Below are 13,636 nucleotides of genomic sequence, written 5' to 3'. Positions count from 1 at the left end.
TTTTCGGCTTAATGCCCGTGCAAAATATGTGCAAAGGAAGATACTTTAATTTAGAAATTTTTCTATAATTAAATTCAACTTCGTTTCGCTAGGAACAAAAAAATTAACCCACATTGCATATAAATGTACATACCCCAATATGCTGTCCATCGATGAAAAGCTGCGGCAGCTGTATCAACGTGGTTCCCAAACGGTCTCTCAATTCCGTTTGCAGCTCAGCGTCACCGAACAGGTCCAACTCGTCGTATTTGACTATGTGCGTCCTCAGAATTTGCTTCACTTTCTTGCAATTGTAGAACGTCTTCCTCACGATCCCAGACGTCGTCGTGTAAACCACCACCTTTCCCAATTCCTTCTTTATGTACGCCTGCAAAAGTGAAAAAGGGGTACCTAATTAGACACTATCGATACACGTCGTTCGTGACGAACACGCTTTGTCATTTTATCGTACGAACGCGTACCACCAGTTTGGTTATTCTCACGATTCGTCCTCGAGAATATATTCCGACGTGATTACAGCCTATAGCGTGCATGGAAACCCTTGTAATTTAATATCGAGTTACGATTGCGCTCCGTCGCGTTCTGCCAAAGCAACTTTCGACTGAATCACCTCGCCTCAAACGCCACGAGAAAGTACCATTTCGATGGCTTCGTTCGCTTTGCGAGATGGTAGAAAACGGACGTGAAATTGCGGTTAGAATAAATGCTCGCGAAGATAGGAGAGTCTTTCGCGGAAAGTGGAAAGAATCGATTGATCGGATTGGAGGATCGACTTATTGGAATTTTTCGTTTGTCGAACGAATGACGTATTAATTGGGCCAATGAGGTATAAGCTTTGACATCTAGGGAGATTTCTATGAAAATCTCGATTCGCTGATTTAAAAATGTGAAGAAAGCGATGAAATTTGAATTTATTGTTAGTAAGATTAGTTGAATATTTTTCTCTCTTCGTCGTTTTTTAATAGGATTAATAAGGAATCACTCTTTCACGACTTTTCAACAGTTCGCGCGTGTAATTAAGAAAAAGGAAGATTTCTACAGTTTTCTATCTTCCAAGCAAATTGTCGACGCGCAAGCATAGACAGAAAAGGTAAGAGGCAGTGTTACAAAGTAGTTAAATGGCATAGCAAGGTTTACTCCTTAACGCTTTCTCTACTAATGTAAGAAAAAACCGTAATTTGTTGACGAGTAGCGATCTTCAGATATTACACGAGGCTATAATTACTAACTCTAAGAAACAATTTCTAAGTACTAATGACTGCCTGCAAGAACGACTACGGTTACACTCTATGATTATATTTCTCGCGAACAGAATTATATGAATAGAATTACACTAAAACATTAAGATAATACGAAATCACCGCTATTGAAAATACATAAATACCTTTTAATGAGAGGATCACCACGCGGTGAAACAATTTATAACCTAAAACACTCGACTGACTTCACACGTGCTATAACACACAACTTTCCACTTAACCGTTCCACACACAAAATGCACAATAACACAGAATTAAACTTCAAATTCCTCCTGGACACTGTAGCTGAACTGACTTTCACATTCGATAACGTTAATTTTTCGATAGCGTCAACGATCGCGTTTTACGTAACAGGGAACAGCTCCCATAGCGGTTGCACTGTGAAAAATGGCGCGTAATTCAAGTATCGATGCTCGCATTCGCGCGCGTTTGTCGATGTCGATATTCTAAGGACGTCTATCGATGGTGTGTAGGCGGTCCATTGTATCACACAATTCATCTCATTAACCCGTAAACCGTAACCATTCGCGCGATACGTTCTACAACCTTGCCGGCAATCGTGTACCTACTCTATTTACATATGCTGCATTCACAATGCACGATCGAGTGAAGGTAATGGACTTCACGTTGGCATGTATAGGCCGGGTACGTGGGTGTTACGAGATAATGACACTCGACGCGATATGTATATGCAGAATCAGAAAGGGGATTGAAATATGTGAACACGGCGCGTGCAGAAATGGCATATTACATAAGTGGAATGAAAGACGTTCTCTAACGAGCGGACAGGTGGACGATTTGTGGAAAATCATGGAGAGGAATGTTCCTACAGATGTCTCTACCGATACGTACTTTCTTCGCATATATCTTTCACAAAATCCGTGTTATTTTTTGCTCGGTGGAATTTGACACAGCTGAATCGAGGTAAGTTACTTCGACAAGTATCGCTGCAAATTCTGTGTTTTTAGGTTAGGTTAGGTGCAAAGAATTTTCAACGTTATTTTAAAGGAGAAGGTTATAGTGAGGTTAGGATATTTGCAATACACATACGATTGCATAAGTAAGACAATGTTAACTGAAATGTTACATATTTGCAAAATCTTCACAGTGTTTTCCTCAAAGAAATTCTCCGAAAAATGATGCAAACCAAGTTATTAGCTGTTCCAGTAAAAACAAAACGATTAGACAGCGTTATTGTAGATGTACTAAAAGAACAGATACTTTACCAATTAACCTAATCTTTACCGAAACAAAGAATAAAATATCGACATCGGTGTTTTATGGGATAAACTGGGAACGTTTGTTTCTGCTAACTTTTTAACCGTAATACCGAAGTTAAAGCTACGCTTCAGCTGAAATTCACTTTCTACTATTTTTTTTTACACCTTCCTCTGAACGTGCTGACGATGCTAAAAGAAAGAAGACGTCGGCACATCGCCAAGGGGAGGAAAAGACACCGGAGACCGTGATATTGTTAAATTACCTTTCACTCGGCAAAACGACGTGAAAATTGGCCGCGGCACGTAACGCGTGCAATTCAGCCGCGTGTGCGGTGTTATTTGCGATTCTCGAGTGCAGCGCGAGAAACGATTTCCAACGTGCCTCGTACACTTCGAACGTTACTTGCAACAACGGCGCGCAATTTGAATATTTTTGTCGCGGAGGGTGAAATATTTGCATAGAATACACGCGGACCGATTTATCCTCGTGCACATGTATTCGTACGTATGTACCTGCTCACTTCCAACAAGTGTTGAAAACAAATTTATATATAAAAACCTCTTACGTAAGCGGTGCAACGGGGCGGAGTGTTGTTGCGTTTAAAAATATAAACGAAACGCGTTTTATGAAAGTAAATACTACATAGTTTCGCGCGTGGTATTAGCATAAGATATTACGCGAAGTTAATTAAATAGCATTTATTTTACAGCAAGGAAAAAAAAGATCAAATGAGTTAATTTAACCTAACCTAACTCTTCATTACGCCATGTGACTTCGAAATTACGTATCCATTTATTTACATTTTGTAAGTCACACTTTATTTGTTTATTGTTGTATTATTCAACTGTTACATTATTACCAGCAATATTTTAATATAAACTATCAATTCTTGCCTCTCCAAATAAAACGTAAAATTGCATTCTCACGAACGAAAAAAAATTTGGTCACACATACAGTGAAAACAAAGAAAAACAGCAAAAATTCTGAAATTGTATTTCGAAGCATTAAATTTATCTACCATAAAAATATTCACCGAATCGTCACTAAATTTTCTCCGTTACTCCCACAAAAAACGATTTTTCACCGCCGAATTGCGCGTTCTCAATGCAACTCCGTTAATTGGTCCAGCCAATGAACGACCCACCGTGTATATACACAGGCGGTACGGTACCGGTTGACCGCGCCATAATTCTTGATACAGTTACCATAGCGTTCCATCGCGACATAATCCAACGCAAGAATCCACGATATAGATATTTTGAATATCGCTCGTTGAAAATACGCCGGTTTCCCATAACGCGTAGCGGGACATCGGGACTGCAGTTATCTGCGCTAGTTTACGCGCGAGAAACGGCGACAAACCGTTTGCATTTCTCGGTACGTTTTTCGTGTACAGCGTACAAAAAAAGGAAAGAAAAATTTGTTCTTTAAATTCTCCACATCCTCGTGTGAATCGATCTAGAAAACCGTGCGGAAGCGATAATTGAATTAGTAGTCGCGAGGAACGTGTAAACAAAACGTTGGTCGCGCAACCTTCCCGTTCCTCGTTGGGAAATAATGAAATAATTCAATCGGAATTCTCGCGATTTACACTGCTGCGTAAGTATGTGTGTGTGTATTATCGATGGAGATACGAAGTAGGAGCAAATCGATCACGTCCGTGGAATATTATAATTCCCAGTGTGGCCACTTTCAACGGGACCGCTAATGAACACGCATTACGCGTTCGCGGTGTAAAACCGGATCCCTACGATCCAGCTGTATGATCGACGCGATAAAAGGAAACTATAATTGCATAGGAATGCTCGGTAGGATTCTGCCAATGGGGGCTCTCTCGTGTTTCTTTTCTATTCGCATCGGTTATGTGCTCTCGACTGATTGCACCACAACCAGCTTGAATCCGCGCGAGCCTCTCTAATTATATGATTTAGCACCGACGAATCGTTAGGACGCGTTAAGACGGCAAATAACGCTCGTATAACGCCGGGGCACCGCGATGTATACCCTCGTGACGCTTGGAGATTTATTTGCTGGACGGTGCGAGGAAGAGTCGAGGTGAATCGAAGGGGTAGGAATAAAGGTTTAGTAGAGAGGATGGTGTGTGGATCATTTGTGTTATGGGATATATCTGGTGTCGTGGAGATAAATAATTTGGTGTATGTTATTGTTGGTTTATGTCGGAGAGAGTTTGGAGAATTTTTATTTTTCAGACTTTTTGGGGTATAGTAAGGAATAATTGCATTCTTCGAAATTTGCAGTTTTCCATTATTCAGATTTTTTTAGGGTATAGCGATGAATAATTGTATTCCTCGAAATTTTCAGTTTTCCATTAATTCAGATTTTTTGGGGTATAGCGATGAATAATTGTATTCTTCGAAATTTTCAGATTTTTTGGGGTATAGCAATGAGTAATTGCATTCTTCGAAATTTTTAATTTTTCGTTAATTCAGATTTTTTCGAGCATAGCGATGAATAATTGCATTTTTCGAAATTTTCATTTTTCATTTTTCAGATTTTTTGGGGTACTGCAACGAAAAGTTGTATACTTCGAAAGTGGAGATTATGTAACTGTGATTTATTTAAAAGAAAGTGTCGCTTTATTATTTATAAAATGTAAATTTTGAGGCATGACTAGTGACGTAACGCGAGAGTAAAAAATTTAACGACGTGTTGACAGATGATTTTTTTAAATAGGTTCAATAATGTTACATAGGTAGCGTACATAACGTGCAATATAAATATTTTCATAAAGGCACTAGATGTTGTCGTGCATAACCGTGGCATAAGAAACGTTTAATAGCTGTTATGGAATACCGCAAATGAAACTGATTTAATTAACCTGCAATGAATGGCATGCAATATTCCAAGACTCAAGGATCCTCCATTCAAGTGACAAATACAGGTAACTATAATTACACTGCACAGCACGAAAATTTATATTATTAGAAGCTCCTACCGATCCTTGTCATTGTTTGTCTTTTTAATTGCATAAAATCGAGCGTTACGCAAATGAAATAATAACAACAACGAAAGAATGATAGAGAAATTAAACGGGGACAATGTGAGGTACACAGGAAAGCCAATTTGCAAGAACAAAGATTTGTTGCAAAACCATGGTCAAAGTTTATTACGTGGCACAATTTCTGTTGGGAACTGTTACTAAAGAAGAGTACCATATGAAAGATACCTGGCTCAGAAGTCAGGAGTCAACTTGACTCGGAGGTCGACTTGATTGAGAGATCAACTAGACTCAGAGGTCAACTTGACTTAAAAGTCGACTTGAGTCAAAGGTCAACTTGGTTCAAAGGACGACTTCACTCAAAAGTCAACTTGATTCAAAGGTCAACTTGAGTCAAAGGTCAACTTGTTTCAAAGGACAACTTGACTCAAAAGTCAACATGTCAACTTGACTTAAAAGTCGACTTGAGTCAAAGGTCAACTTGGTTCAAAGGACGACTTCACTCCAAAGTCAACTTGATTCAAAGGTCAACTTGAGTCAAAGGTCAACTTGAGTCAAAGGTCAACTTGTTTCAAAGGACAACTTGACTCAAAAGTCAACACGATTCAAAGGTCAACTTGGCTCAGAGGACAACTTGACTCAAAAGTCAACATGATTCAAAGGTCAACTTGGCTCAGAGGTCAACTTGGCTCAATTGACTTAGAACTCGACTTGACTTAAAGGTGAACTTGATTCAAAGGTCAACTTGGCTCAGAGGTGAACTTGTCTCAAAGGTCAACTTGTCTCAAAGGACGACTTGATTCGAAGGTCGACTTGACTCACAAGTCAAGTGCATCGAGTCGACCTTCCAATTTGACTTTCGTATCGACCTCAAAAATTATAACTGCATTCGAATTGTGTTTTCTATAGAACACGCATGGTAGAATTTTCAGCACCAGCCGCAATGCGTTAAAGATGACTTTATTATTTTCTCTCGGTTACGTAAATAAACATTCTTCACAGCTAGAAGCTCGAGGACCTATTTCCATGGACGCTACCTGTTTATGATTCGCGCGGCTTCGCGTGAAGAAAGCGGTTGAAACGCAGTCGCGTCCGTGCTGAATATGGAATTATGAAAGACGTGGAATGGCAATCGCGATAACCTTCGAGGCAACTTCTCCACTCTCATACTATTAATGTCGATGAACTGGATCCACTGGAATGTATGAAAACTTCTGCAAGGATATCTATTTCTGTTCCTCGGTCCTTCGTCCTTCTTCCACTTTGCTTCCGAGCTGTTTCTCCTCGGCTTATTCTCACATCAGAAGCCGCGTGTATTTCTCCGATTCTACCTTCTTTTCTTTTCTCTTGTTCCCGATATCTTTCACGTAACTAAAGGTCAACTCGAAAACGTATGCACTCGTAGCACGCCGACTTTTTTTTTTGTATTCGCTCGTTAGACAACATTTTCATATGCGCGTCAGCTGCTGGAATACATTAATTTTTTAACGTTTCTGGTTTTTTTTTCTGTTTCGCGTAACCGACGGTACAGTCACGAAAGACTCGTCTCTCACGACTAGCCTGGTTGATAAATTAAAATGCGAGCTGTGTAATTTGACCAATTTTTTTTTCTTATCTTGTCTAGGGTGTCTGCGATAAATTCGTTGTTCACGCGATTCGTAGATAATGTGAAAGTATTATACATACGAGGTGCGGTCGAAAGTATCGTACAATCGGGCAGGTGATTCTCTGTGCGAAAATGAAGAAATGTAAGTGCAAACATACCCAACGGAGTTGCAAACTCGATTTTCCCGAAAACTAAGCCTTGTACGATACAATTTTATTCTACGTTTTTTATTCATTTTTGAAAAATAAGATGGAGTCTTTAACGTCCTGTAGTCAGATCTTCATTAGGGTTAATTACAGTCTCTCACTTTAAGTATCGTATGCAAAATTTTTTCCTCAAAAATTTTCACATTTCACACCTATTTTCTGTCATTGATTTTCCCATCCTTTGCACCACAGAAATTCTGTCATCAATTTTCCCATCTGTTGCACCACGGAAGTTCTCTCTACTCGATAACTATTAAATAAATCGCACACTTACGAAAGGTACACTAATTTTCCGCCGAGGCTGTACGCTCGAGCGTTTACAAGGAATTAAACGGCGGCGAATGCTTCTTCGACATCGTCGCGATAAATCAAACGGACCGATAAAAAACCGCGTTCGTTTTCTCGTGAGAATAAAACGGGCGCAGGGGATCGAACAAAGCCCGCTTTCTGCCGCAGAACAAAGATCGACGATTAATTATGCGAATGGAGGGATCGGTGGATGCTACGCCGCGGACAAATGACATCAACGACGATTTCACCGCGAGCTGGATGACGGTTTCTGCGCGAGATCGAGCGGTGACTGGAATTTTCTGCGAGGATTGCGACGTCTCCTCGGCACGCCGTTCGCAGTTTTCATATTTTAGAAAGGGAAAAAAAATACGTTTGGCAAAACGTGACGGGTTCGTAAAATCGCTGATCGGTTCTCGTTTAGTCGATTTAATCGAAAACCGAATTGCAATTCGTCCATCTTCGTTACCGAGATGATCCTTTCTGTATGCAGGTTGCGATCGAAAATGTTGCGTGCATGCACATTTTGTTAAATTGGAATTTCTAAAATTCCATTTTAATTTGGAAACAAAATGGCACATTGCTAGCTCGTCAAACGTGAATTATTAGCGTAATTTGAAAGGTGATTAAAAAGTTCGAGAGAAAATGAGGAACGTGAGAAAGCGAAGTCAGAAAGTTGCAAACTGGAAGACTTATTTATTTCTTTTCGGAAGGTGCTAATTGGTCTTACGTTCTTAAGTCATATGTCCGGTGACCATAGCTTTTTGGAGAAAGTAAAGGACGAATCAGAAATTGTTTCGTATTCAAAAAAAAATTAATTTCGACACTTTTCAGAAGAATGAACTTTTTTCGATAAACCTGGTTTGTGTTTTAAAAATTCATGTGAGAATTGCATTTGGTAAAAATGTATGCTTTCGGTGTTTCGATTTTTAATTGGGTCTTTTCGTTGGTCTACAAATTGTTCACTAATGAAGATAATAAGCAAAATTCAAGGATTTTCAAAATGTTTTCGAAAGACACAACTTTATCTGCGAAGTATTTAAAAATTTCAACTTATCTAAGTTGGTAGAATTCGCCATTTTGTCGGCCTTCGATCTTTCACTGGTGGCATAACTTTTAACACACGAATTTTCACGAAATAGTTCAATTTACTATTTCAAAATACAAGATTAAAGAAAAAATGGCCATTTTAGAAAAGTACAAATAAATCTAAAGGACGTAGCAGTGAAATAAAGGACGGTTCTCTTAAATAAAGAACGAATACGATGCATTAATTTCCTCATTTACGTAAAAAGAGTTCGTAAAAGTGTATAAGATTGTTATTCAAAGACGGCTAACGCGTTGAAATGGAATCGTGAAAGGAGTTTCTGAACGGTAACAATAAAACTGGCGAAAAAGAGGAAGCCTCAGACTTGTCATTCGCGAAGAATGTAATTAATTTACATAACTTCAACTGAAAAAAAAAAGCAAACCGTCAGTCCATTGAATGTAACAGTCCTTTCTATTTCCAGTTCCCGTTTTCTTTCCTCGACACAGCCACAATTGGTTCGACGGAAATGCACATCAGGACCTGGCAATTTAGTGCGGAGCAACCATTGCTCGCGTGGAACTCTGTCATTTCTCTAATAACAGTTTAGCGTTCGCGACTTTCGCCTTAAAATGGCGAAGTGAAAATTTCTCGGTAAAAGAAAAGACGCTCGAAAAATAAGCGTGTCAGTACCGCGAAGGAATCGGGCCAGGACCTCGATCCGCTAAATAATTCACTCGAAAAACGTTCCTCCGGAACGCTTGGCGACAGACTGATAACGTTCGCCGGAATTCGGTGACAGAAATTCTTTTTTTCTCTTCCTTTCAGCAAAAGAGAAAGCTTCTCTCTTCGCCTTCGCTTTGATTCTTAGTAGGTACTCAATGGAAAATAATTTCGGTGAGAAAAATGACGAATTTCGCGGTTTCGCGGGTGTCGAGAAAAGAGGCGGGAAATTTGAATGAGAATGGAACGATCGAAGAGTAGATTTAGCGCGATTGGTAAATTTAGCGAATTTAGTTAAATTCAGGAATGGAAAAGGAAATAGAAGAGGTTGCGTGAGTGTGAATTACTGATAAATAATTTCGGTGAGAAAAATGACGAATTTCGCGGTTTCGCGGGTGTCGTGAAAAGAGGCGGGAAATTTGAATAAGAATGGAACGATCGAAGATTGGCAAATTTAGCGAATTTAGCAAATTCAGAATTTGAAAAGGAAATAGGAGAGTTTGCGTGAGTGTAAATTACTGATAGAAGAAGATTGAGTCACGCTGGAAAATATCATTCGAATTCATTTCATGCTCTTTTCGCGAGTCGTTACAGTCATTAGCTCGCGTAATGTACTTATATAATGAAGTATAAATTCAAACGATTCAATTAGTGCAGAATATACTGGAGCGGTAAACGTCCCCCTTTAATGTCTTTTTCAATTTTCTGAAACTTAGAAGCCATGTGTGCGCAATCTTGCGTCGATCTAGACGAGAAGAAATAATTCTACTTCCATCGGTAAATTCGCAAACGTTATTTCGTCCAATTAAATGTTTCAATTAAGAACTTCTTTTTTTTGTACCGATTTACTGAAATCGATGGTTCGCTATATTTGTAATGAAAGTCCAATTGACAGTTGTCGTGATTAACCTAAATGTAGAATTATACTTTGAGAGACATTCGTCGCAAATGAACGAGCTAACGAACGAAAACTAAACCTGAATTAATAGTAAGATTACAGCGGAGAAGAGGTTGATTAGGACAGTTGAGAAGAAACTTGAATTATTTCTCACCATTAGTCGGTTTAATTTCTTTTAAACTGTGACACCGCAGGGTTAGGTGAACCGTTTGCTCTCGACGAAGATTAGCTTTTTCGCGTGTTCTGTGAAAGAAGACTCGTTCCCATCTTTCCCCGACGTGGTTAGAAAGTTTCCAGACGTCGCAGCAGAGCGCATTCCTTCGCGATTCGTAAAAACGGTAAATAACGTGTCGTTAGACCTATTCACGGACGGGAAATTTTGCATTTCGCGGGGCCTGACTCGCCCGCTCGTTTCGCCCGTTGCCGACCAATCAACGCGACAAATTGAAATTTCGTAACAGTTATGAACACTGCTGTGTACAGGGTGTTTCACACAAAATTACTGAAGTGTAACGAAAAATTGTTTTAAATGAAAGTAATCAGCAGGAGGGTTGTAAGCTATTTTACAGGGTGCTTCAAAAGAAAGGTGAAACATTTTTGAATACATACATAATGATTTGAAAAAATTCGACCGCGAAAATTTTACCATCTTTTGCATTAATTTGTTTACGACTGTTATATTGAAGTGAGAAAATTTTATGGAAAAATTTTCAGTGCATTTAACATAATACATATTCAAATTTTTACTTGATATCACATTTTTAATTGTACACAATACATGATTTTTTTCAATTCTGAAATAAATAATATTTCATGTTGCAATAAAATAAATGAATATTTGTCACGCTCGTAATAAAATTTTAAACAACTGCATTAATAGAATATAAAAGAAATTTCAATTAATAGCAAGTATCAATTTTGATTTTATCATTCTACCTAAGATAAGACAGAATCTTGAGAACGCCCCAATCTTAATCTTTCCATAATAAACTTGACCCCGAAATTTCCCCCACTACTTCACCCTAAAAAAAAAAAAACTATTTATACAACACGACGACACCACACAAAACAACTTTTGTAAGAACATTTTTTCAATAGCTTGAGTTCCTTCCGAGATATTCTACCGAGTCCGATAAAAAGAAAAAAAGGATATCCAGTATATTCGTGAAAAGGAACGATTTTCGCGGTGAAACATTGCGTTTTCAATGGCGCCAAAAAGGAATTATCCATCGATCTTCGTCAATGTCGTTCCGATTAACGATTCTGTCGTCGAGCAGACGCGATCCCTATTTCACTTACATCGAATTAATATACATGAAGCCGTTCTTTCCAACCTGTCTCCCGTTTAACGAAGCCAGCCTCGTTTTGATGAATTTCCAACGACAGGCTTTCACTGCTCATTATTCGAAGCGTAGATTGGCTCGTAGTCGCCGTGCTAATTTCCGAATCAGCCAAAAGCGTCGATTTCTCACAACGATCCACCGACCACGGTAAGCCTCTCCCGAGGTAAAGTTCATTGACGTTGAACCGTGATCCCGTAAACCAGCGAGGCTAACGAACCTAACTAATTAAAAATACTCTTGGCTCGTTCTCCCTCTTAGATATACCATTAAAGAAGTTTCTGCTTTACTTTACTGCTCGAAATAATCGTGGAATCAGTGAAATATACTTTCTGCTTTGCAAGATATTCGCATAACGTTCTGGAATGTGCTTGCACGATGCGAAAAGTGAAGCGCTGTGGGGACGTGTTATCGCGTTCTGAATTGGAGAGGAAGAATATAAGATTAGGGAATTAATTAAGGAGACACATTTTAATTATGAATGTAACTAAACTAGGGAAGATCCAGAAGAATTTTCTTCGTTTAATTATTGTAATCGTGAAAGAACTGAAGGAAGCGTGTTATACAGAAATAATTAGCGTTGTTTAGAAGAAGAGATATATGTAGAAACATTTTGTCGTTTTAACTTAAAGCGGAATTATACAATAATAGAGGGAAAGAAAACTTTTCGAGAAAGTATCCCACAATTTCACTCCGGAAAAGCACTTCACATCGATCCCTGAATATTCTCAGAAAAATTCACCCCGGAAAAATGTCAAACGGAAGAAAGAAGAGAATCGGAACTTTTATTTTTCGGCGGTCACCCATCCTTCCGCGTGACGCGACGAATGCAGCTTGACCTGGATGATCACTTATAAACTAGACGCTAGCTATCTGCCAATGCCACAACAATACAGTTAATCGTACAATAGATACTGTTTTATCTATGACTCTCGCGATACCACAACACTGAAATGAACTTAAAAATGAAGATAACAGTGATCGAAGTTACAGAAGATTCTTGGAATTTAAAACTTTGTAAGATGCACAATTCTTTCTTCTTGGAAAGCGATATTCGAGATACTGGATCTTTTTATTAGAAAGATAATATTGAAACGGATTCGCCGAAGATTATGGATTATTATGTTTACCGGTGAGGAAAATTCTACGGATTAAAGGAGCTTGTATAAAAATGTTACATTAAATTTTTTCTGCATTAAACGTGTCCTTGAAATTGAATACATACTTTGAATAGATCTTTCTATCAGATACGCTGAAACGGATTCACGGAAGATTATGGATTATTGTGTTTACCGGTGAGGAAAATTCTGCCGGTTAAAGGAGCTTGTATAAAAATATTACGTTAAATTTTTCATGCATTAAATTCGACCCTGAAGTGGAATTTATACTTTAAATATAACTTTCCATTGTGCAGCGAAAATCTGCACACGTAGAAGTTCCATAATTCATCGAAAATTTTCTACATTGTTGAGAAAGCTGTTCGATAATTCACGGCGGGGTTAAATTTAGCATCTCGAATTTCGTTTTCAACAATGTTTACATAAAAACGCAACAATGCATACACACACGCGTCTCGAATGAAATGAAATGTTAGAAAGTATTGAGACTGAAAATTCACTTTCTATGGGTTATGTACGTCGATTCTAAAATGGTTATCGCTAAATTAATATCGAAGGATAATCTTCAATGCAGGTAGAAGATAATTATCGTGCTTGCGATTGTATTTCATCCGTCTACCGTAACAAGTAAAAGTAAATCAAAGGAGAATCGACTATTATTATAATAGCTGATTCTGGTATAAAGCACAGATTCCGGCTGAAAACGGGAGAAAGGAAGGGAATTAAAATCCATATTGCGTTTAATCGTGAAGATCAAACAGATTTAGGGAATATTTTGCAAAATTCAATTTTACCAAAAAAAAAAAAAATAAGATTCAACGTTTTTTTATTTATTTAGTTGTTAATTTTCTATGACGTGTCCTGGACTATTATTCTACATTTTATAAGTTTCGTTTCATATTAAATTCATATTGCGTTTAATCGTGAAAATGAAACAGCTTTACCAAATATTTTGCAAAAAATTCAGTTTTGCTAAAAAATAAGATATCTT

General features: G+C 38.2%; 1 protein-coding gene across 1 annotated transcript in view; it reads right to left on the bottom strand.

Moving 5' to 3' along the window:
* LOC108571551 (glutaredoxin domain-containing cysteine-rich protein CG31559-like) overlaps positions 1–13,636 on the bottom strand; it is a 59,657-nt gene that overhangs the window by 24,512 nt on the left and 21,509 nt on the right. Inside the window, exon 3 of the mRNA XM_017933617.1 lies at positions 134–367. Within this exon, the coding sequence (XP_017789106.1) occupies positions 134–367 (234 nt within the window). The remainder of the gene's footprint in view (positions 1–133; positions 368–13,636) is intronic.

This window comes from Habropoda laboriosa, unplaced genomic scaffold, assembly GCF_001263275.1.
Source record: "Habropoda laboriosa isolate 0110345459 unplaced genomic scaffold, ASM126327v1 scaffold40, whole genome shotgun sequence".
Taxonomy (NCBI): domain Eukaryota; kingdom Metazoa; phylum Arthropoda; class Insecta; order Hymenoptera; family Apidae; genus Habropoda; species Habropoda laboriosa.
The sequence above is the reverse complement of the archived record's forward strand: the minus strand, read 5'-3'. Positions and strand labels throughout refer to the sequence as shown.